This window comes from Labeo rohita, chromosome 17, assembly GCF_022985175.1.
Source record: "Labeo rohita strain BAU-BD-2019 chromosome 17, IGBB_LRoh.1.0, whole genome shotgun sequence".
NCBI lineage: Eukaryota > Metazoa > Chordata > Actinopteri > Cypriniformes > Cyprinidae > Labeo > Labeo rohita.
The window spans coordinates 10,052,334-10,078,594 of NC_066885.1; the positions used below are offsets into that span (position 1 = coordinate 10,052,334).

The 26,261-nt window shown below is 31.9% G+C and overlaps 1 protein-coding gene across 1 annotated transcript in view; it reads left to right on the plus strand.

Annotated features, from left to right (window-relative positions):
• foxn3 (forkhead box N3) overlaps positions 1 to 26,261 on the plus strand; it is a 115,692-nt gene that overhangs the window by 47,752 nt on the left and 41,679 nt on the right. The window contains 1 exon segment of the mRNA XM_051132895.1: positions 8,749 to 8,885. Coding sequence (XP_050988852.1) covers positions 8,749 to 8,885 — 137 coding nt within the window.

Here is a 26,261-nt window from a genome sequence, read left to right on the forward strand (position 1 = left end):
GCTTCTTTTGATGAACCAAGCCACTTATTTTGGATTTGTTTTGTTAGATCAGGTCACTTGTTTTTTTTTTTGGAAAGATTTGGCAACGCAGTCTTAAAGTCCTACATCACTAAAGGGCATTTACAGAAAAAAAAAATATTTTCTGTTGTAAGGATGTAGCATTTTTAGGAGCGGAGACTAGAATGGAGATGAAATAAGAAATATTGTAAGTAAAGAGAATGATTTAGAAAAAATAAATAAAATATAGAGGAGAGGAAAAATAAAATATTGGTAACATTTTACAATAAGGATCATTAGATAACATTAGTTTTCATGAACTGAGAATTAACAATGCTTCTACAGCATTTATTCATTTTAGTTAATGTTAATTTCAGCAAGTCATTAAAATCAAAAATTGTTAACTAACATTGAACAATTGTATTTTCATTAACATTAACGAAAATTAATAAATACTGTAATAAATGTATTGTTCATTGTTTGTTCATTACTAACATTAACTAATAGAACCTTATTGTAAAATGTTACCAAAATATATATATTTTTAAATATTTTTATTTATTTTAAAAGTTCTGTTAATTAAAAAAAAAATACTAAACCGTGTTTTTGTAGTTTTATTAGGAAAAAAAATGTAATTTTTAGTTTAAGGTTAAAAAAAACATATCTTGATCATTTTTAGAGACTGGAATATTGTAATATTGTATCATTTAATAATCATTATGATTATTATTTTTAATAGGAATATATTAGGAACATTAATATTTATAAAAAATATAATTTCAAATAATTTAATAAACTATTTTTCAGTTTAATAAATATTTAATTTTATTGAGTTTATGGTTTAAAAAAAAATGGGAAGTCTTATATATATGTGTGTGTGTGTATATATATATATATATATATATATATATATATCTAGACACTGGAACATTGTAATATTGTAATATTGTATTATTTAATAGTAATTATGATTATCATTATTATTAATAAGAATGTATTAGTAACATTAATAATGATTAAAATATTTCAAATAATGTAATAAGCAATATTAAGTATCATTATTATTATTATTATTATTTAGAATTAAAATAATTAATATCAGTTGTTCAAGGTAATTGATTTTTCTGCAAAGCAATGTAGTCCATTAGCTGCATGATTGGCTGTTTATGTTTGCATTGCAATTTATCAAATTTGATGCAGAATTTAATATGTGTTTTCGCTGGTATAACTGTTTTCAGATTGAATGCCACAGTTAAAACCAAGGCATTGTATTTTACAATCAGTTTTGATGTGTTTTGTGGTTTTGTTGTAAAAACATGGCAACCCTGTTTACAATTGATGAAAAATATGAAAGGAACAGCCGTTTGTGTTGATTGTTGGAGGTGTGATATGTTGTTCTGATGTTCTTCATGGTCTGCTCAGCCTTCAGAAAGAGTTGCACACTCTTAGAAACACTGAAAGAAGAGCATGAGAGTTGGATGGGGGTGATGTGTTGGACCCGTCTCAGTGAATAGGTCCAACAACAGCCAAGCTTCCCCCTTTCCAAACACCCTCATTATGAATGACCTTTCATGCCCTTCCTAATGCACTGAGAGCCTCTGAAGGTGAGCGGAGTCATCGGTCTCTTAATGCTCCGCTGCAGACCTCCACAATATAGACCTGCTTTAAAAATGCCATTGTGTGCAGAATTCAGCCAATATGAACGGAGGTCATCGTGTCTCCACCAATCGCAGCGCAAGCTTACCGCTTTTCTGCTCCTTCGTGTGATTTAAGCCGCAGAGCCTCAGAAGAGATGACGACTCTGGGGCTGCAGCCATTAGCAGCTGATGACTGCTGGGATTTGGAGACCAAAGCAATGATGTCCTTTTGGACACCTTGATTTATCCATGTTTCAGAACGGTCGATGTCTGCATTTATATAGATCACCTTACCAAGAGAGCATTAACACACTCGGTTTAGGAAGTCAGCACACTGTGCTGTTGAAGCGAATTGCTTTTCTTCAGAAATAGAAGTATTTTTGTCTAGCAGCATCCAGTTTCTTCCGCCTGAATGACTTTCACTGTAAAGAACAGTAATAAAGGGAAAGGGTTCTGGTCCGTCCATAATTTTTTTTCTTTACTTGTTTGGTTCAATAGACAAAAACGTGGCCAGCGACTATTTTGTGTAAATAAATTAAAAATAAAAAGTGAACTTAGGCATCAAAATGTTATAATGTACAGTATGAACATGGATATTCATTTCAGATTTTCTAAAGATTCAACATTATTAAATTTCACTTTTTAAGGTTGAATTTAAGTGAGCATTTGATTACAGCAAAGGTGCACATCCATAAATATTAGATTAAAATCTTGATTAGAAATATTACATTAAATTAAATTGTTGCCTTTACAATTAATTGAAATAAGTTTAAGCACTAAAATTACTGAAAGTAAAAATAAATAAATAAATAAAAGCTAAAACTGTTTAAGCACTAAAATTTCTGCAAGTTAAAAAAAAATAAAACAAAAACTAAATTAAACATGAATAGTAATATTAAAAAGTAGAAAGGAGAAAAGCACATTCAACAGGAGTAAATATCAAAAATAAAAGCCAATTCAAACATATATAGCGATATTTAAAAAAAAAAAAACACACACATTGCAAAATGTGTACAAATTATAACTAAAGCGAAACCTGAAAATACAAAAGAAAAGCTAATTCAAATATAAATAGTAATATTAAAAAAATAATAAAAATGAGAAAAAAAACACATTGCAAAATTAGTAAAAAATTGTAAATAAAAAGAAACCTGAAAATACAAAAATAAAAGCTAAATCAAACATAAATAGTAATATTAAAAAAAAAAAATTATAATAATGAAAAAAGCACATTACAAAATTGGTAACAATTACAACTAAATTTTATTTTATTAAAATAAAAGTTAATTCAGACTTAAATAGTAATATACAGTAAAATAATTATAATAAAAATTTTGAAAAGCACAAAACAAAATTTGTAAAAATTGTAACAAATAAAAGCCGTAAATACAAAAATAAAAGCTTATTCAAAATATCACTAAAGCTAATAGTAATAGTATATGAATATAAAAATAACACTGATTTAAAAAATGTTTGCATGCGCAATTAATCTAATAGATTAATCTAACAATGCTAATGTCTGTAGCAGGGTTAGTGGATTTTTTTCTTTTTTTTTCTCTAACCCTAAATATAAACAGGTGTATGAATGTTTTGCATTTGTAAAAGTAAATTTTGCAGAGTTGATGTGTAATTGGCAGTTATATCATAAAGATGGATTCAAAACTTGGCTTCTTGGGTTAAAGATTTACCCACAGTTTTTTTTTTCCACATATTTAAAGTTGAAGCATGAAAGGGGGGACTCTGGACAGTGGGGTCGAGGGGAGGAGGGTGCTTCATAATAGCAGGTCTTTCATTTTGCTCAGGAACTGATAGGATTAACTTTACTGCTTATAATGGAATATAGCATCTTCAGAGGCCCGTGCTTCTTAGGGAGAATGAAAGATCTCTCTGCCAAGACTATCAAACAGTCTTTATATACTCCACCATTGCCTGTTGCCTAGGAGACCAGTGTAATCCAAGTGCTTCCCCCCCAGCCCCCCGTTTTCCCTGGCTCTCCTTTCCCTTTTTCACCCCCTTTCTCTGATTGGAGACTCTATTGGCTGGTGCCATTGAGCTGGCCTTCAGACGGACACAGCAGCTGTCAGGAGATGGAGATAAATCTGAGGCAAAGTGCTCTGAAACCTATTGATTTCTCCTGATTACAGAACATTTGGAAAGATAGACCAGTGCAGCCTCTTTTGCACGGAGCATATATGAATAATCTGATGCTCTCAGGATCACATATCACACCCTTTAAAGACGGATGTAGCCCTGCTGGACGCTTTATTGTGTCTATACATGCACATAGTACTGAAATACATCAGTTGAGAACGTAGTCACTGCATATATCTAATATTTCAGGGATGCAACTTTAACTCATCAATAGGTACTGTTTTACTTTCTTGAAGCTATCAGAATGTCATATTCTGAAGAGAAACTGACTTTAGTCAGTTCAACAGTAGTATATTTTCCTACAGGGCTTGTGCCCTGCGATTTATGATGCTATGGTAATTAGAATTGATTGTCTTTGTTTAATCTCACACTTTTGCCTGTTCCTAAGAGACAAAAATGCCAATACGCCTACTTTTTTCAGTTATTTTAGGTATATATAGATAATATTTGAAGAGGAAAAATGTAGCACACTTTTTTTTTTTTTCATTTGGTTCGTTTTTCCATATCCCTACTGTAATGATAATATGAATAGTATTAATAAAATTAAATTTTTTTTTGTGGTTTCAATTCTTCTCTGTCCTAGTAATAATAATAATAATAATAATAATAATAATAATAATAATTATTATTATTATTATTATTATATTTTGTACCAGTTGCTATATTTTGCCTTCCTTCAATTTTTTTCATTGCTTTCATGCTATTTTCCATTTTATTTTATTTTATTTTATTTTATTTTGTTTTAGTTTTATTTTTGACTTTCTTCAATTTTTTTCATTGCTTTCATCCTGTTCTTCCATTTATTTTATTTTATTTTATTTTATTTTATTTTATTTTATTTTATTTTATTTTATTTTATTTTATTTTATTGTTGCTCTTTTTTGCCTTTCTTCATTTTTTCATTGCTTCCATCCTGTTCTTTCATTTATTTTATTTTATTTTATTTTATTTTATTTTATCATTTTATTTTATTCTTTACTAGTTGTTCTTTTTTGCCTTCCTTCATTTTTTCATTGCTTCCATCCTGTTTTATTTCTTTTAACTCCCCTATTTTGTACCAGTTGCTATTTTTGCCTTTCTTCATTTTTTTCATTGCTTTCATCCTGTTCTTTCGTTTATTTTATTTTATTTTATTTTATTGTATTCTTTACTAGTTGCTCTTTTTTGCCTTCCTTCATTTTTTCATTGCTTCCATCCTGTTTTATTTCTTTTAACTCCTCTATTTTCTTCTGTCTCCCAATAATAATAATAATAATAATAATGATAATATTACTACTACTACTACTACTACTACTACTACTAATTATTTTATTTTATTTTATTCTTTACCAGTTGCTATATTTTGCCTTCCTTCATTTTTTTTTTTTTCATTGCTTCCGTTCTGTTCATTTCTTTTACCTCCCCTATTTTTCATTTCCATCAGAGCATCTACCGGACAGACCATTTAAGGATTGAATTTCATGGTGCAATTCATCTTTGTGGTTGGTCCAGGTATGGTTTTAAAACACGCTGATGGAAAGTTGACAGCTTAATTAGGTGGAGAATGTCAGTTTGTGCTAAGAATAAATGCATTCACTGCTTTCAGAAGAAAATGGAATTTTTTGCTAGGAAAGACCTTTCCCTCCGGAAAAATATTACATGGCACGATACAATGCTCCATAGGCCTACCATTCAATTACTTACAGAAATAATTACACATAATTATAGCATAAATTATAAATAATAATCTAAATTATAATTAGCAATCATTGCAATAGTAGTATCTGTAGTTTTGTTTTTCTGTTATTAAACACAAAAAAAATATGTAAAGTTATTATTATTCTAGCAATTTATTCTATATTTATTTAACCATTAGATATTTTATTGCTTTGCATCTGAGATTTTACTGGTGAAGCTTTAAAACATTGAGACATGAGTGTAAATGAATTGTGAGTCCAATAAATGTGCTGTTTATTTTGTTTGCTAAAACACTCCAAGGGTTTGAATTGTTTGACTTGTGCTGGTACAAATCTTTCCACCAAAGCCAAATACTGTGGGTAAAGAGCCGAGCGCTCGCTCTGGGGTTTGCTGCAATCAATAGAGTGTGTTATCGTTTCTTAGCCCTTGTCGGTGGGAATCTAGTATTCAAGCTGAAAAAAATCTCATAGCTGCTTTTTGTTAAAGATATTTTGGCTCCTTCAAAAAACACTCAATTAACTCAAAGTGATTAACAACGGTCAGTAGGGACGACTGATTTCACTGGTTTTAGTTAACGAAATGAAACCTCCTGCAAAAGCAATGTCTGGTTTGTTAGTTTAGCAAAGTTTGAATACGTGACACACGGCCCAGGCCAGCGTGTGTATGTGTATTACCTCAGGGCACACAATATGACACTCTGTCAGTTATCTGAAGGTCATGACTATTGATTCATTGAGAACACACAGTCTGTCTAACAAAACAGCACATGCTGTCCATCGCTTCGAAGTGCACGAGTGAAAGGAAATGACTTTCACTTTACAAAAGCACTGTGATAGTCTACACTTTGTTCTGTCGAGGTGGTTTGCTGATTGTGTGGATCTCTGACAGTATAGGGATAACTTGAGCTGAAAAATGGGGCTTAGTAACCTGACACTGATTGTAGTCTATACTAATGAGCTCAAGTAATTTTCCCCTGATATCACTTTCAAAGTGACATTTTGCTGTTTCCTCGTTTTCAGCAGGATCTGTCAGGAGAGCTAATTTATATACCGGGAGCGTTCGCTCACCGTGCTGTTTTTCAAAATGCTGAGTTCGTCTAAGTGGTCTGTAGCATCTGTGCTAGCTGTAGTTTGCACTTCTGGGTTTTTCTGATGCATTTTTTTCTGCCCGTTTCACTTTAATGAACTGGAGAATGTGGAGGTCAAGGGAATGCAGGTGGTCAGGTTCTCATTTCTTCCCCCAAACTCGCTCTTATCTTGTAGCCAGAGCAAACCATTAACTCAGAAATTCACTAGATGAACATTTTTGCCTTATTTTAATGATGTGTATTTGTATTTAAAGTGGCAGTTATGAAGTGATGGGATATGTAAACACTCCTTCATATTTCTCTAAACAGTGCCATTTTTACAGTTCATTCCAATCAATTTTTGTGTAGAGAAATACATACACACACACAAAATGAAATATTGAATATGTAATAAAAAATAATAATAATGATAAATATTAGTATTGCATATTAATACAAGTATATACATATATTGCATAAATATTATATTATTTACTAATTTATTTTATCTTTTACAATTAGGTGTAAAGGTGCTAACTTACTCTAACAAGCACAAAAATTCAGCACAAAATAGTTTTGAAATATTGAATATGTAATAAAGTACAGTAATAATAGTAACAACAATAATAATTATTATTATTATAAATATTAGCATTGTGTGTGTGTGTGTGTGTATATATATATATATATATATATATATATATATATAATATTTCATTGATATTTACTAATGTTTATTTTATATGTATATATATAACAAAAGAAGTTTTGAAATATTGAATATGTAATCAAATACAATAATAATAGTAACAGCAACAATAGCAATAATTATAATTATTATTTATTAAATATTAATACAAATATATACATATATTTGATAAATATTTCATTGATATTTATTAATGTTTATTTTATATTTTATAATTGGCTGTAAATGTGTTTACTAACTCTAATAAGCACAAAAAAGACAAAAATTATGAAATATTGAATATGTAATCAAATACAATAATAATAGTAAATAATAATAATAATAATAATAATGTTGTTATTGTTATAAATATTAGTATAATTATATCAGTATAATACATATTAATACAAATATATACATATATTTAATAAATATTTCATTGATATTTACTAATGTTTATTTTAGATTTTGTAATTTGGTGTAAATGTGTTAACTACTTAATCTATTAAACACAAAAATACATAACAACAATAGATCATATATAATTAATATGTAATCAAATATAATAATAATAATAACAATAATAATTATAATACATTTTAGCATTAAATATAAAGGCAAAATGTACATATTTAATAAATATTTCATTGATATTTACTAATGTTTATTTTATATTTGAGTAAATATTATTCTAAATTGTATTTTTATGTTATTACAGTATTGACATTTCTGTTCATCATGTTAAATTAAGTTTTTGTCAGAAATGTCAAATTCTGCAATACTGACAAAATATTAAAATATTTAGTACATAATTTATATTATTACATGTTTTTTCATATACTGAAATATGTTAACATATTTAATATTTTCATGTAATAAATATTTTATATATGAAATATATGAAGTGTTTAATAAATATAAATTACTTTTTACTAAATAATAAATATTATTGTTATTGTAGTATAGTATTAATATATTTGTCCATTTCTGTCATCATGATTTTTTTTTCCCCAGTGAGTTTACCACACTGCATTATAGAATTGCTTAATCTGTAAAGATTACATGTCATGCTGCTGTAGAATTTAACCATAGCACACCTTTGATGCCTAAAAATGCTGCCTTGGTATGATTCAATACACAGCCAATTTTCAAGAGAAAGAAACAGGAAAAAATGCTGTTTTTGTATGCTCAGCAATCTGTCATTGAATATTCATCATTTAATTCCATTATTTGATGACCTGATGTTTCAGTGTAAAGTACATTAACATTACAAAAGGATGTATAGCTTGATAACTGATGCCCACAGATTCGATCCATACACTGAAATCCACACACCAGAATAACAGGCAATTAATCTGAGCCAAACGGTAAAAGAAGTAGCACACAAACAACAGTTTATGCCTCAAGTGACAGCTGAACATCTTTGACTGTTTCTGCTAACTGCCCTGATCTTTATTGTTGTCTCTTGACACGTTTAGCAGGTTTTTCTTTTTCTGTCCTGACTATATATTCCTCCTCCTCCTCCTCCACAGAGTATCGGGAAGGGCTCCCTGTGGTGCATAGACCCCGAATACAGACAGAATCTCATCCAGGCGCTGAAGAAGACACCTTATCATCCTTATTCCCAGGTGTTCACCACGCCTCCCACCTCTCCTCAGGCATATCAAAGGTAGGCAAGCGGCCCACTGGACACATCGATCCTTAAACCTCACCAAACGTCTCTCTCGCTCTCAGTGTTGCGCGCTTGTCCCCATTGGTATCGGTTAGCAAACCCACGGGCGGCGGCGGGCCGAGCGGAGCTGTCAGAGCGAGACCCGGCGTTGGGTTCCGAGCGGCTCCCTCACCGCTCCATTTCATTTTGATCTGGCTAACAGGTCTGCGTGCTCCTAGCCACTCGACTGTGCAAGACAAAATAATTGCTTTACTGTAAAACTCGAACTGGCATATCATCCTTAACAAAGGATATGGAACAAATGGGCGGCCAGCTCAGAGGCTAGAAAGGGAAAATGGAGATGGATGCCTTTAAAGAGATTGAATTAAAGCGGACAGCTCTAGTAAGAGAGATCGGCTGGGTTTCAGGTGTTGCTCAAGCATGGCGAGATGATTAAGGAATGAGGCGGAGAAGGGAGCCGCGCTCAGATGTTTTTGGATAGGGTTTTGTCACGACGGCCCGCGTTTCTCCCTTCAGCGCTATGTGCATGCTGCTAGCACATTGCTGCCTCATCAAGGCAGAAATCTCACAGCTCAACAAACAAATGCTGAATAAGGTCATTTCTTAGAAAAAAAACTTTCTACCAAAATGCATGTGTGCAAGAGGTGAAATTGCACTGTTTGCCAAACTGAGTGAAAATCATCACATATTTGATGAGAGGCTTTTGGAGAGGAATGATAATTGCTGTTATTTTATTCTAAGGTTTCTGATTATATCTGAAAGATTTTTCATAACCTTTGCACCTGGTAAATCAGTCTTATTGAATAACCACCCTTAGTCAAGTTTAACCAGGTGCTATCAGGTACATGCTTTGGATTATTTGGATTATTATAGATTGCACTATTTATAGAGGTCAGCATTATTTGGCTAAAGGTTAACGTTGAGCTGTTACATCAATGAAAAACAGGCATTCTGTACGTTTTTGTAGTAATGATGGCAGCAGTGATTCATCAAATCCTGAAGGAGGACAAGTGTAACAACATACGGCAAAAAAAGAGTATATATATATATATATATATATATATATGTATATATAGCTATATAGACACTTTTTATTATGTACAGACACTTTTTTTTTTAAAGTATATTTGCATTAATATTTTTTAAGTATGTTTTAGTAAATTCTTTGGTCATTTACAGTCAAAAAATATTTATATTGTCCAAAGTGCACTTTTTTTTTAAATAACAAAAAAAAAAAAAAACAACAACTTTTATTTACCTGACATATATTTTTAAGACTGGAAGTGTATTTAATTGCTCCTTTAAGTTCAGGTTTAATATTATTTAAAAAGGAAAAAAAAGAAAGAACAAGAAAAAAAAAAACCTTTTTATTTACCCGAAATATATTTTTAAGACTGAAACTGTATTTATTTGCTCCTTTAAGTATAGGTTTAATCTTATAGATTTAAATGTAAAAGTTTAAACAAAAATATATTTTCAGTTTGAAAAATATATATATGTTTTCTTAAGCCAGACTGTTTGCAAAAATACATTGAGCATACATTTGAAATATATTGTGGCTAGAAAAAAATATGTGTATGGGTACACTACCATTATTACATTTGAAGTCAGTAAGATTTTTAATGTTTTTTTAATGAAGTCTCTTATGCTCAAAGTTTCATTTATTTGATTGAAAATACAGAAAAAAGCAATATTATGAAATATTATCGCAGTTTAAAATAACAGTTTTCTATTTTAATATACTTTAAAATATGATTTATTTCTGTGATGCAGTGCTGAATTTTCATCAGTCATTACTTGATCCTTGATACAATCTTCAGTGTCACATGATCCTTCAGAAATCATTCTAATATGCTGATTTATTATCAAAAGAGATGTGCTCTTTAATAATTTTTCTTTTTTTTAGGATTCTTTGATAAATAAAAAGTTAAAAAGAACAGCATTTATTTAAAATAGAAAGTTTAACACATCCTTGCTGAATAAAAGTATTAATTTCTTCCAAACAAAGAAAAGAAAAAAAAATTACTGACCCCAAAATTTGAACGGTTACAAAAGATTTCTATTGGAAATAAATGCTGTTCTATTTAACATTTTATTCATGAAGGAGTTCTGAAAAAAGTATCATAGGTTAAAAAAACTAGAGAAAATAGAATAGTAGAAAACCGTTATTTTAAATTGCAATAATATTTAAAAATATTACTGTTTTTTCTGTATTTTTAATCATAAATGCAGCCTTGATGAGCAGGAAACACTTCTTTAAAAATCATTAAAAGTCTTACTGATCCCAAACTTTTGAATGGCGGTGTGTATATTTTATAAGATATTACATATATTTTCTTAGCATTTTAAAGACCCTAGTGCTCAAAACCAACCTAAAACATATGGAATAGTGCTGTGCAAATTGCATTCCACAGTCATTTTTTGGCTGTGTTTGTGCCGTTACCTGATTTGCATAATTCCTTTAGTGAATCACACACTAAAACAGCGCAGACAGCGTGTGCAAATAAATGACGCTATCAGTGGGCGCAGTTCATTCTTAGCGAATTCCCCGTCTGTACTGAGTGTTGCAGTCAGTTGTGTTCCACTGATAATGTTGTGGGAACAACACTAGGTTGGTTATTAGCACCAGGTGTTCAAAGACGCGGAAGCCCTGTGGGAAGAGGAGATCACAGAGGATGGTCCCTCTAGCTTACACCTCTTCAAAACAACAGCCTATAACAACCTCACAATACTATTTTCAAAGACACACTCTTAAAAATAAACTTTCCAATTAGAGGCAGAAAAGGTTTTACAGCCTAATGCCATAGGAGAACCTTTTTAAGGTCCACAAAGAAGTTTTAAATCTCTAGATTTTTCTTAGTGCTGCTTTAGAGATCTCGGGAGAGTTTAACTTGATCTGCTTTAAAAGATGATACAGATGCACAGATCTGAACTTCATAATGGAACATTAAGAACTTTTTTTAATCTCCCAACAACCTTTCGGCTTCATGAACCTAATGAATCTGATGCAATATTTATGTAAACTGAGTGTGTAAAAAACACAAAAGGTACATCTTTTAGCAAATCTTTTCTTTGTAGCAAATCCGTTACTCTTATTGAACGAGCTCCACCTTATCTAATTAATATTTATAAGTTGCTGAGGTTTATACTATGTTCCACCATCACATTTCAGATCGTTCTGACTACCCTGGTGTAAGGTGTGTGTGTGTGAATAAGGTAGCAAAGATAGCACAGTAGTGCTGGGCACACACAGGCTCGGCTTCCTCTCTCACTCAGGCCAGATGGTGAATCTGCGTGTAGCAGTGTGTAATAAAGTGTTTATCTGGCCACTGCGGCTCCCAGGAAGCCGAATGAAGCTTTTTATAGCATTCCTAAGGTTCACACGAATCAGCTGAGTCATAGACTGACACACTCCTCTTTTCTGCTCATATTTTGCTTTTTTTTAACATACCACTCTTTCATCTTTGCTGATTTTGTAATCACAGCAATGGCATGGAGATTATGAGATCCTGAGAGTAGTAAGCTGAGGGCTTCAGCTCTTTTTCAGGTTGTTGGTCAGGTAGGTAGACAGATGGGATGAATGCATAGTCTGTTCTGGTGATGTCATCATCAATCCCTGTGGATGGGTATGTGTCCTTATCTACTGTGGAGGGAGGAGGTGATTTAATGTAAAAGAAGGGAAAACATGGAGAAGTTATTTTGGGGTATCTTTTTGGAAATAGAACCATTTGATCTACTATGTAGACATACTCTAAAGTTTACATCCCAAAGCTTCTGTCCAGTTTTAACTGAAGTGAATTTAAAGGGAAAAGTAATCCTAAAATGAAATATCTGTCATTTATTATTCACTCTCCTTTCGTTCCAAACCTGTAAGACCTTCATTTATCTTCAGAACACAAATTTTGATTTTTCTGATGAAATTCATAAGCTTTCTGACCCTGTATAGAAAGCAATGGTACTACCACGTCCAAGGCCCAGAAAGAAAGTAAAGACATCGATAAAATAGTCCATGCAATATCAGTGGTTCAACCTTAAAGGGGTCATCGGATGCAAAGTTCACTTTTACTTTATTTGAACATTAATGTGTGTTGGCAGTGTATGTACACATCTACCCTATAATGATAAAAATCCATGCAGTGGTTTTTAATTAATCTGTAAAAATAATGTCCCCTTTTTCAAATCGAGCCATTCTCAGATGCTTGTCGGTGTGAGAGGCCGCTCCCACGATAGTTGATTGACATGAGCGTCTTACCTTAGACCCACCTTAAATCAGCTGTAACAGTCCAACCTCCATTGTTTCGATGCCGGAGCAGGGATGTAAGTTAGACAAGAATATCTCAGATTGAGCGATTGAGGTGTTGTGTTGCTGGATGTAATAGTGAACATAGTGGTCGTCATTTACTCCCAACAGAGCATCATGGTTTCTACAACAGTACATTTTCAACATTGATAATGATAAGAAATGTCTTACTGACACCAAAATATTGATGATGTTCATGTCTTTCTGTCTTCAGTCGTAAAGAAATTATGGTTTTTGAGGAAAGCATTTCAGGATTTTCCTCCATATAATGGACTTCATTGGTGCCCTAAATTTGAACTTTCAAAATGTAGTTTAAATGCAGCTTCAAAGGGCTCTAAATGATCCCAGTCGAGGAAGAAGGGTCTTACCTAGAGAAACGATCAGTCATTGTTTTCCAAAAATTATAATTTGTATAATTTTTAAGAACAAAAGCTTGTGTTGCACAGGCTCTGGGATGTGCGTCCACGGGTCATTCTTGAACGATTAGTTCATTTTGAACGAATCTTTAATGTGACTTGGGAAGAACGAGTCGTCTCGGGGAGTGATTCATTCAGTCACGCATGTGCAACATCCTATTAGGTTCTGTACTGAAATTAGTTCACCTGTTTCGAGTCTTTAGGTTTTTCGAGTCGTTCGTTCATCTTATGGGGCTGTGACGTGATGCTGATTTTGCTAAAATGAACGAAATGCCTCGGATAAAGATTCGTTCATTTTGCTGAACGAGACTCAAAGGTCCGAGTCGGTAAAATGATCCGAACTTCTCATCACTACTACGAATCACGTCTTGGAATCACCACAAGTTCATTGTCTGTGTACTCCAGCACAAAAAGGTAGAGTATGTTGAAAAACTCCATGTTATTTTCTTCTACAACTTCAGAATCGTCCGACATCATTGTACCTTTTTGTTTGTAAACAACGTTTTACTTACTTACTTACGTGATTCAATAGTATGTGAATGCGCATCCCAGAGCCTGTGCTACGTGAGCTTTTGTGCTTAAAAAGTATACAAATTTTTATTTTCTGAAAATAATCGTTTCGCTAGATAAGACCCTTCTTCCTCGGCTGGGATCGTTTAGAGCCGGCACCGGGGCATCAATCAAGGGGCACCAGTCAAGTCCACTATATGGAGAAAAATCCTGAAATGTTTTCCTCAAAAAACATAATGTCTTCACGACTGAAGACAGAAAGACATGAACATCTTGGATGACAAGGGGGTGAGTAAATTATTTGTGAATTGTTGTTCTGGAAGTGGACTTCTTCTTTAAGAGTGTACAGAGATGTAGTGATAAAGGAGTGCTTTTACCATTTTATGCCATAAAAGTAATTTTGACTAAGTAGTCAATGTACATACAAACATAATAGTTTTAAAAACAGTAGCAAAAACATCTTTTGTTGCTATCATGGCTGGTTTGGACAAAAACTCAATCTAATATGGAAGAAATTCCATGTTTGTATTGTTTGTCATATTTTCATGTTGTACATAGTTAGGACATGGTGTAAAGGTCAGTGAGAAGATGGTAATGGCTGTGGTTTTGATGTAAGAAACCTTGACTAACATTAAATGGCTGTGTGTAGGCTCAGGTAGACGAACATTCCTTAACACGCTCAGAGAGTTTGAGAGACACATCGAGAACGAAAGCGCAGGAGGAACAGCTGGGCCTCGGAGTTCACCAATGCGTGTTTGCCCTTGCGAGGTTATTAGCGTGATGGTCGCCATAGCAACAGGAACGCCTCCATGGTAACACATAGCTGAGACAGGTGCAGTTGCATCACAGGGCTATTTGTTGCCTGGCAAAAGGACAGGCCATTAGCGCTCGAGAAATACACTATCGCCCTGGAAACACGCAACTCTCCATGGCAACCGCAGATGGCTTGGAGCCTATTTTAGGGTTTTCTGTACCTGCTTTTGTCTGTCTTCATAAAAATTCGGGGATGCGTGAATTATCGGAGATGACAACTGGAGGTCCAGTTGCTTTAGGAGATTAATTTTAAATGGGACTGTGAATCTGAAGAAGAAGCCCTGAAAGAAAAAGAGGGAGGGCGGGAGGAAAAAAAAAATGCTGAATGCACCGAGAGTGACATAGTTCTCATTTTTAATAGTTGTCATTTCAGCCCGTGGGTAAAAATGCATTACTAAGAAAACAAATTCAATGTACAAGCTGATGAAAAGCCCCAGTCGGGTATTGTCTTGTTCAGCTTCTTTCTCTCCCAGACTTCCAGGCTTGTTTGTGTGCCTCTGCCCCCACCTCTCCTGCCTTCAAGTCTTCTCAGTAACACTAAATGACAAGATCGCCCACTTTTCCACGCTTACTCTAATGGTCGGTGCTGTAAATGATGGGGCTTCCATATCTGGCAGAAACCCTCAGTGCGTCCTCGGATCTTCTCCGCCTATAAAGTTCAGAGATATATTAGCTTTTCAGCAGCCCAGACTGATGAACCTTCCAATGGAACATGTCACATGTCTCTTTGATTAACGTAGGCCCGAGAAGAACATCCTTTGCGCAGAGAAGGTTTGGGGGTGGTTGAGGTACTTTGAAGGTTTAGTGCTCATGGCGTGAGTAAGGATTTCTTTAGTTCATTTAGCATACACAGACATCTTATTTAGCTTCTCTTATAACCCTTTTAGGTGATTTAGAAAAACAAAAAGGAGGTTTTGTGGCTTTTTTGGGTGGTGGTAAGGAGTCATTGGAAGCACGTCTGTGGAGATTTATTGTCTTTGAGGTATTTTTGTTCTTTTGGAGGTTTGTCAACAGCCTGCCTTTTTCCTGTTAAAAGTCCATGGAAAATATTCAGTCTGGTTCCACAAGCCGTATTTTTCGGAGCTCTAAAACCGCTTCCCTCCAGCTCTGATTTAGTTGTTTGTACAGATGAGTTTTGTATTGCAAATACACTTTCTTTGAGTTTCACCGTCTACACGCTTAAAAATGGTTCCAAGGGCGGTTTTATAGCAATGCAATAGAAGAACCATTTTGGGTTTCCCAAAGAAACTTTCAGCGAGCAGCTCTTAAAATAGCTGTGAAGAATATTTTATTAATCGAAAGAAAATTTTCCAATATAAAGAACCCTTTGTGGAAGTAATAGGTTCCACTTTCATAAAAATAAAAATTTTCACTGTCATGACATTTTTGGTTCCCCAAAGAAACTTTCAGTGGTCAGTTCTTAAAGGGGACATGAACTGAGAAATTTTTGACATATAAGAGGTCACTGTACAACCTCATCTCATGACACAAATGTGCCTGTGAGTACCGCCATGTATGTTTCGTGACATATTCGATGTGCAGTGTCCACTGAGTGGCACTAAAAGAGTGTTTGGTTTTTTCCCCAGAACAGATGAGCGTACATATGGTATGTTTTATGTGACGTTGGTTATGTTTGTGTCTCCGCAGTTCTGACTTGAAATGTCCGTTGAGTGGCGCTATAATGCTCCGTAACATTTTACTAAAGCAGTAAGCCTTAAGAACGGGGCTCACAGAGCTTATTGCTTTTATAAAACGGTTATTCCATATATGTAGTAAGGTTTTACAAAATAAAACAGAGCAAGTGCAATGATATTAATAAAAACATTATTCTTCCGCCAAACAATGTAGTTCCTCAGAAAAAGGTGTGGTTGCAACAAAGGGGTTGCCGAGCACCACAAACGTAAACAGAGGTGTATGTTTATAGAGTAATTTACAACAGCTTTGAACGCGGCTCAACCAATCAGAATCAAGGATCGGAACTAACCATTTTATAAAATATAACTTACCATCTGCACTACACCTAAACCTACTCGATAGTATGAACAAAAGCGAATGTGATGTAAAAACGCAACTGCAAGCATGCAGTTTTAGCTTGTTTTTCGATCTCTCATCTTTCAGGTCTTTCATGTCTTGTTTTTCATGGGATTCATACTCAATAAGAATAAGAATTTAGCTGTTTGGTGTCTATTTTTTGGCTAAGGACTCTCTTTGTCTGACAATTTTAATTAAACTACTGCTGATAGACGTGCTGGGGTTTGTTTATGCTTCGGGGGCTGCTTTAGAGAGTGCTATCTTGCAGCGTTGTCATGTCCTCTTATTTACAGGCTCTTTTAGGCATGTTGTTTGGTCTTAGTTTATAAAGCTAGGCACATGGAGTTAATAAAGTGTTCTGTTGCGGATATGAGATATATATTTTTTTTTTTGTTTTGGTGTTATAAAACATGAAACATTTGGGTGGTTTAGTGTTTTTGTCCTTGTCCTTGTCTGTTGCTTTTTTTGTTTTCCCATGAAGATCTGGCAACACTGACACACTGCAGGGCTTGTGAGCGCAACTAGCCCCATGTCAAAATGTGCTAGGACTGTTATTTTCTTGCATAGAATTTCTGTAAATGCGGTTGTCACTACCTGTATTTTTCGCGAGTTAATGCGGTTGTCGAATGCGGTTGTCACTCCTGTATTTTAGTGAATTATGTATGTACAGAACGCATTTAAAGAGTAAAAGGTGAACTGACAACCAAAGCTTAGCTGTAGTGTGTACATGGCCAAGGATTCCGTACCCTGAGTCCACCCTATCTACCTGGTCTCATGATGAAAACTTACCTTTTTTGCAAGATGTGAAATACGTACCAATTAGTACATATCACTGAAGTTTCCAACAGAATTGAACACTAGAGGCGGTAAAACTGCGAGCACTTGTAATCGGTTTCATACACAGTTATGATTGCAGCCATATGTTTTACTTTCTGGACATAACAAGCTTGCTCAGTCCTTGAGTACGAATGCTGTGAAAAACATGACTCACAATAAAAGAGCTGAAAGATTAGAGATCGAAAAACAAGCAACAAGCATAAAACGGTATGCTTGCGATTCAGCTTTTATGTCACATTCGTTCATGCTGTCGGGCAGGTTTAGGTGCAGTGCAGATGGTACAGTATTTTAAAATGTCATACATTAGAACTATAGCGCCACTCAATGGACATTTCAAGTCAGAACTACTGTGACACGTACGAAACCAGCATCACATAAAATGTACCATATGTACGTTCGTCTATTCCGGGGGGAAAAAAGAACAGTGCGACCCAGTGGACATTTCACACTGAATGTGTCACGAAACGTACATGGCGGTAAAAGTCCCAGAGGTACGTTTTTCGTTATGAGACCAGGTTAGTTTTTATTGCATGGTCACTATTGCTTTGTCTGTTAGTACAGATCGTTTGATAAATACTTTATTTATGTGTTTTTAACCAAAATCAGAGCAGCGTCCATCTGTGAAGGATGAAGGCTGTCAAACATACTCAACTAGCCAACCATAGCAGTGTGCATTTATTTTTATGAGTCTACAATCCGTCATGCCTATTCGAACAGAGCATTCTGAAAAAAAGCTTAAAAACAGGACGGAAAATAGACTACTGACTTTAAGTGGACCTTAAAGAACAGTACAAGATAATACTACAAGGTAGTTCATGACCCCTTTAAAAGAATAATTTGTGAAGTGAGTGTGAAGAACGTTTTAAAAATCTGAAGAACCTTTTTTTACCGTAAAGAACCTTGGAAGATGGACGTTAAAGATTCCTCATGGAATTGTTTTCAGGTTAAGATTCTGCACCGAAATTCCATCCAGTAATCGTGTGCGGCGTTTGCAACCCTCTGGCCCCGAGAAAGCCTCCATTGTGAGCCGTGAGCCCAGGCGAGAGCAGTTCAGATTTCACACGAACAAAAGTTAAAAACCTCAAGGCGAGAAGTAACCTACAGGGGAGAACCGGCGCTGGCACCAATTAGACTTTAGATTAGTTAAAGAGGATTGCGATTGTAGGGGTAAAAGGAAAATGTAGTGGGCGATAGGATTTGAAATGAGATTATAGAATCAAGCAAAAGGAGGTAAGCTTTGTTTAAAAATGAATAACCCAGGCCTGCTCCTGATGGAGATGGAGAAAGCGGCTGTTCCTTGAAAGGTGTGAGTGTTTGCATTAACAGAGCAAACAGATAGAGCGCACCAGATTAAAAATAGATGGGGTATATACCCAGCAAAACTCCAGCCGGTGGCACGTGTGTTTTACATTCAAACATCCAGCAAGGGCAAAAGAGCGCCCTTCCCTGTTGATGTTAACATTTTTGAAATCGCTCCGACGGTCATAGCCTCACCACCGGAGCCATGAAGAAGCAGGTTTTGGCTCTCGTAGCTGGCGTTAACATTTGATTAAAAAGCATTTCGGCTGAAGGAGCGAGCCACGTTCCCACAGAGCAGGTTCAAAGAGGTTCCGCTGAAGCCGGTTGGGGTCGTTTCCGCTTAGATTACCGGGATATGCATATGCAGGCCGAGGTAACGGCTGTGTTGTGTTCCAGGCCCTGTACCCTGATGTAAACCCTCCCCCTCCACCCCTCAAGTGCTGTTACACAACAGGTTTTAAATAGATTTTTACATGTTTTGAAGAAAATGAGGGGTGCTTGCCCATGCGAAATTTGCTGGCACAATGCTAGGACACAGATCAACAATAAGGTTGGCCCACAGTGTAAAAGCGTTTCAGATATTTAGCCTAGTTGACGGAAGTGTCACTTTGGTCAGCGCTTAAGCTTAACTTTTTTGATTATGTACATGCATTTTATGCATGTAAATATCTAATTTATTCTAAATGGTAATTTTGTTTATTATTATAAATATTAAAATATTGTTATGAAAATACTATAAACATTCATATAATGTAATTATATAATTAAAATATAATATGATTGTATTAAATATTATAAATATATTAAAATATTCTAAATTAATTAATTGTTTATTAATTTATTTGTTCAATTTATAAAATGAATATATAAAATCTTATAAAATGAATATATAAAAATTGTTTTTGTATTTATTATATATTTTATTTTGAAATTATATATGAATGTTTTATATTTTTAATTGTATATACTTGTGTGTATTTTTGATTTTAAATACATAAGCAAAATATAACCATAAAAATAAAATTGTAAATGTATTTCATCAAAAATAAATAATATATATATATGATATACATAAAATATTAATTCATTATATATTTTATTTCGAAATTATGTGTAGTTTTATATTTATAAATTTATAACATTACACTTTATATATTTAGTTTTGATAATTTGAATGAAATTATATTTTATTTTATATATATATATATATATATATATATTCTATGTATATTTTTATATATTTCTCATATTTAATTTTAGATATTTACTTCTGTTGTTTTTAATAATAAAATAAATAAATAGTATGTTTTATAGTTGTGTAAAATATTAGAAATATTAAATATTGTTATAAAAATACTGTAAACATTAAATATTATATTTTTTCGTTTTATATAGTCTTAATGAATAAACAATACAATGTATAGAAGTGTATATATATTAATATGTTAAAAAGTTATTTTGTTATAAAATATTACAATTTAAAAACTACACATATTCAATATTATATAATAATTTTTTAAAATTAGCTTATTTATTTAAAGTATTTAGTTCATTAATTATATATTTTGTTTTGTATGTTTTATTTTTATGTATTTATAAAAAATGTATTATTTTTATTATATATTTACTTTTATCTTTAATTATATCATTGTGTATATCATTAAAGTATTTTTATATATATATATATATATATATATATATATATATTACTTTAATTATATTATTGTGTATATAATATGTGGTTGAAAGAACGTTTAGGCAAGCAGAAAAAACATAATCCTTACTGTTGAGACCTGTAGGGTGTTTTCCATGGTGTTGCTAAGGTGTTCTGATTGGTTGCTAGGTGGTTTCTTATTGTCCCAAGGCCAAAGAGTACACCCCAAGTCTCTGAATTTCCCTTCTTTAATTTCGATGCAACTAGCCAAGCAACTAACTGTATGATTTGCGGTATCATTCATGTCTGTAGCACAAACAGTTTTGCACTTAAGTTTACTAGGAGTTAACTATAAGCAACAGTAATAGTTGCTTTAGTCAAGAACAAGAGCGGCTATTGATACAAGGCCACATCAGGGCTCATGGGCTCAAATTCCATCAGCAGCTGTTTGATTGTTCCCTCCTTTGAATGTGTTAAATTATACTGGCGAAACCATGGGCCAAATAATTGCAGCGGGAGATCTCATTTCTTTTTATTATGCTCAGAGAGTGGAGGGCGCATAATAACATATAAATAACGTAATATCATAAAAGCTTTCCTGCTTTTTTGGTTCGCTTCTTACAGCTGATTAAAAAAAGGACCTGGGTCGTCTATCATGAGGCATGCTGTGTCCATGGCAACACATACCGTAGCTGTAACCCGATACAAAGCATATGTGCATTAGGAGTATAAACACTGCTCTTGACTACTAAAGAGACGGAAGGAGCAGCAGAAAGAGGCAGAGATGGCACGGTGAACCCGGCGCCGCAGGGATCTTGCTCTTTCGTACTGTTCTTCAGCCAACAGTCTTTTTTGACTGTGTCGGCAGCATGAATACCTACGCCTGACTGTTTAAATCAACAAAAGAGTTTGCTCATATTTATCTGAAGCTTAGTGTGCTTGTGAGGGAATTCAGACATAACGAACTAACTCACTTTTTCACGTTTTTGTAATTTTGTTAGAACACTTGGGTACTGCACACTTTTTGTTTTCTTCTTAAACAGTAAGGATAAACATATGTTTCCTGTAGCCAGACTTACAATATTTCAGGGCATGAAGCATATCTGGTATGGATTATGCCAAAATCAAATCTTTCAAGTTGTAGTTTAAGTAGTTAAGTTGGTCAGGATCTACATTTTTAAATAGTATTTTGTATAGTTGTGTATAAAAATACTGTAACCATTAAATATTATATTTATATAATAAACAATAAAATGTATATGATTATATTAAATATTGTAAATATATTAAAATATTACAAATAAAATACTATACATATTAAATATTATATATTATATATTTTTATTAAAAAAATAAATTCATATTGTTTTTTTTTAATTAGCTTATTTATTTAAAGTATTTAGTTGTTATTTAGCTTTGTTTTAAATAAAATATGAATCAATTGAATATAATTGTATTAAATGTTATAAATAATAAACGTTTTACATAAACCATCAATCAATTGAATATATAGTTGTGTAAAATAATATAAATATAAAATATTGTTATAAAATAATATAAACATGAAATATTATATAGTATAATTTTTCTTTTAATATAAAATCTTCATGAATAAACAGTAAAATGTATGTAGTTGTATTAAATATAAATATATTAAAATATGATTTAAAATAGTATAAATATTAACTATTATATAATATTTGACATTTTTTATTTTAAATTAAATAAAGAAATTAATTAATTAATTTCTTATAAGTTTTTAATTAGCTTATTTATTTATATACGTTTTTATTTAGTTGTTTTAAATAAAACATTAATTAATATATTCTATATAATTTTATTAAATGTTATAAATATTGAACATTTTACATACAATTACAAAATATTAAAGTATTATTAAAACATTAAAATATTGTTATAAAAATACTATGAACATTACATATTATATAATATATTTTATATACATTTTTAATTAGTAAATAATAAAATGAATATAATATAATGTATTAAATATTCTAAATATATTAAAATATTATTTAAAAATACTATAAATATTAAATATTATATAATTCGATTTTTAAAATAAATGAAATAAGTTTATATTGTGTATAATTCTGTTTAATATTATGTTAATTTCTGCCTTTATTACTCAGTTTTTCAAATATTAATTAATCAATTGAATATTATTGTATTAAATCTTATCTTAATGTTATAATATAGTAATACATAATAGTTACGTAAAATAGTATTCATCTTAAAATATTGTTATAAAATATTATAAACATTAAATATAATTTAATATATTTGATCTTATTATATAAAATTTTAATTAGTAACCAATAAAATGTAATATAATTGTATTAAATATTAGAAATATATCAAAACATTATTATTATATTATTAAAATACTATAAATATTAAATATTATATAATTGTACATTTTTTAATAAATAAATAAATTTCATAGCATTTTTCAATTAGCTTATTTATTTATTCATTCATTTATTTTTATTTCGTTTTTGTGTTAAATAAAATATTATTTTATTTTTATTTAAATTTTATTATTATTATTATTTTTGTGTTTATTAAAATATGAATTAATCAATTGAATGTAATTGTGTTAAATGTTCTAAATGTGAAACATTTTGCATACAATATTAATTATCAATTAATTAAATATAATATAGAGGTGTAAAATATTTTAAATATTAAAATATTGTTATAAAAATACTATAAACATTAAATGTTAATGTGGTTTATTTATTTTTATATAAAATTTTAATTATTAAACAATAAAATAATTGTATTAAATATTCCAAATATATTAAAATATTATTTCTAAAATACTATAAATATTAAATATTATTTTTTAAAAGAAATAATTAAAATAATTTGATATAATGTATAGTTATGTTTAATATTATGTTACTTTATGCCTTTATTACTCAGTTTTGCAAGTGTTGAACTTAAGTATCTTAATCAGCAATTCAATTAACAGTGATATATTTTAAAGTTTCTGATTTTTGTGGAGTGAATATTTTTATACTGTTCTGATATTATCAGCCCAATCTTTAATTTACTGTGGTTATAGGGAGCGAAAGTAAATGTATTTGTATTTAGTTTTACCTTTGCACTTATAAGATGGTACGCTTTGTTTTGTTTTGTTTTTATTTAGGGGATAAATGCTTTAGAACTGGTGGATCCTTACATTAGTAATGACTGCATGCTGTACTCAGGTGTAAGGTTAGTGAAAAAATCTCAAAGTTGAAAGTTAGAGATGTTTCAGTTGCTAGGCGACTAGTATGCTAATGAAGATGTTCGTCTCAAGCTGTGTCTGAGCTGTGCTGAGATATGTTTTAATCACTCTCAACGGGAAAAAAGAGGGGAAAAAAAATCAAACACATTCTGACGGAACACTGTAATTAATGGATCCGTAAAGAAATAGAGAGGTTCCATTACTTCTCACACTAAATTATCCTCAATTGTCAGGGCAGATACCTGAAGTCTGACAGCCCTGCGGAGATTAGCAAATGTGAAGTGGCAGCGCTGTGTTTATTGGCTTTGGCACACGGCCTCTCGACGCTCCGAGATGCCACGCACCGTAGAGCGCTCCTTCGTCGGAAGAGGTCCAGAGCCAAAACAGCCCTGTCAACCCGCGGTCTTGCGCTTTTAAATACGCCGTGTAGACAAATGTGCTCAAAGCCCTGTGCCACCTCTGTTTGTTCTAATTCTCAATTAGTTAATATACTCTAAGAAGATTAAGAAGGGGGAGATGACAGAGCCAATGTCTGCACATACTGAATCTACAGGGAGGCAGAAAGTGGATAGAGGGCTAAATTGAAGATTAGACTGCTCCTGATTAGATTTGTGAAGCTCTCAGTGAGCGCTGAGACGGAGGAGGAATCGTACACAAGCAGATAATTGATAGAAACTGAGCAGCTAATCCACGCAAAAATATTTCGTAACCTTTCAAGCGAAAAATATTCAGATCAGAAGGAGCTGTCAGGAAAGAGAGACGTGGATAAACCGTTTCCAAACTCTGTGGGAACTGAGAAATGTGAAACCATGCTCCAGTACTTTGCAAATCCCAAACAAAAAGGTCAGGAAATTCATATTTGCTGTCACAAATGATCAGTGTTTGGGAATGCGAACAGTATGGAGCGTGAAAAATCATGGCTGTGGGATGAAGATTGCATTAGAGAAGATGAGAAAGATAAAGAGAAAATTCATGACTGATTTTTGGAACTTTGATCATATTTGAAGCACTTGTATTGTTCGCAAACGTTCTCAAGTAACACATTTGGTTAACATTTAATACTTGTTCAAGATTACATACTGTTGCAAAACTTACAATAGTTTATCTTTTCTATATATATGTAGTCAAAAGTTTTTGAACAGAAAGACATTTAATGTTTTTTTTGTTTTTTTAAAGAAGTTTTTTCTGCTCACCAAGCCTGGATTTATTTGATCCAAAGTACAGCAAAAACAGTAAAATATTTTTACTGTTGAAAATAACTGTTTTCTGTTGTAATATATTTTAAAATGTAATTTGTTCCTGCAATTTCAAAGCTGAATTTTTAGCATCATTACTCCAGTCACATGATCCTTCAGAAATCATTCTTATATTCTGATTTGCTGTTTAAAAAACGTTTATTATTAGTATTATGTTAAAAAGAGCTGAGTAGAATTTTTTCAGGTTTCTTTGATGAATAGAAATTTCAGAAGAACAGCATTTATCTGAAATAGAAATCTTTTTATAATAGCAAAAATGTCTTTATCATCACTTTTGATCAATTTAAAGCATTCTTGCAAAAAATATATATATTAAAATATATTTTTTTAATAAATAGAAGTATTGATTTCTATAATTAATCATTATCTATCATTATCATTTTAGAATTTCTTTAAAAAAAGAAAAAAAAATATATATATATTATATTTATATTATATATATATATATATATATATATATATATATATATGCTACAAAAATAATGTGACAAAAGCTTTTTATTTCAAATAAATGCCTGAATCATAATAAATAAATACTTGAATCAGCTGTTTTACATATTGATAATTCTGATAATAAAAAATGTTTCTTGAACAGCAAATCAGCATATTAGAATGATTTCTGAAGGATCATGTGGCACTGAAGACGGGAGTAATGATGCTGAAAATTGACCTTTGATCACAGAAATAAATGACATTTTAAAACATTCAAATAGAAAGCAGTTATTTTAAATAGTAAAAATATTTCACAATTTTACTGTATTTGCTGTAGTTTGGATCAAATAAATGCAGGCTTGGTGGGCAGAAGAGACTTCTTCAAAAAACATTAAACATCTTACTGTTCAAAAACTTTTGACTGGTAGTTTATATATGGAATATTTAGTAATAACCAAAAATAGATCAGTGTACGTATACAATATAATGAAGTAAAACAATTTGTTACTATACTGATTATATATTTTAACATCACTTTATTATTTTTTTATACAGTGTATAAAATTTAT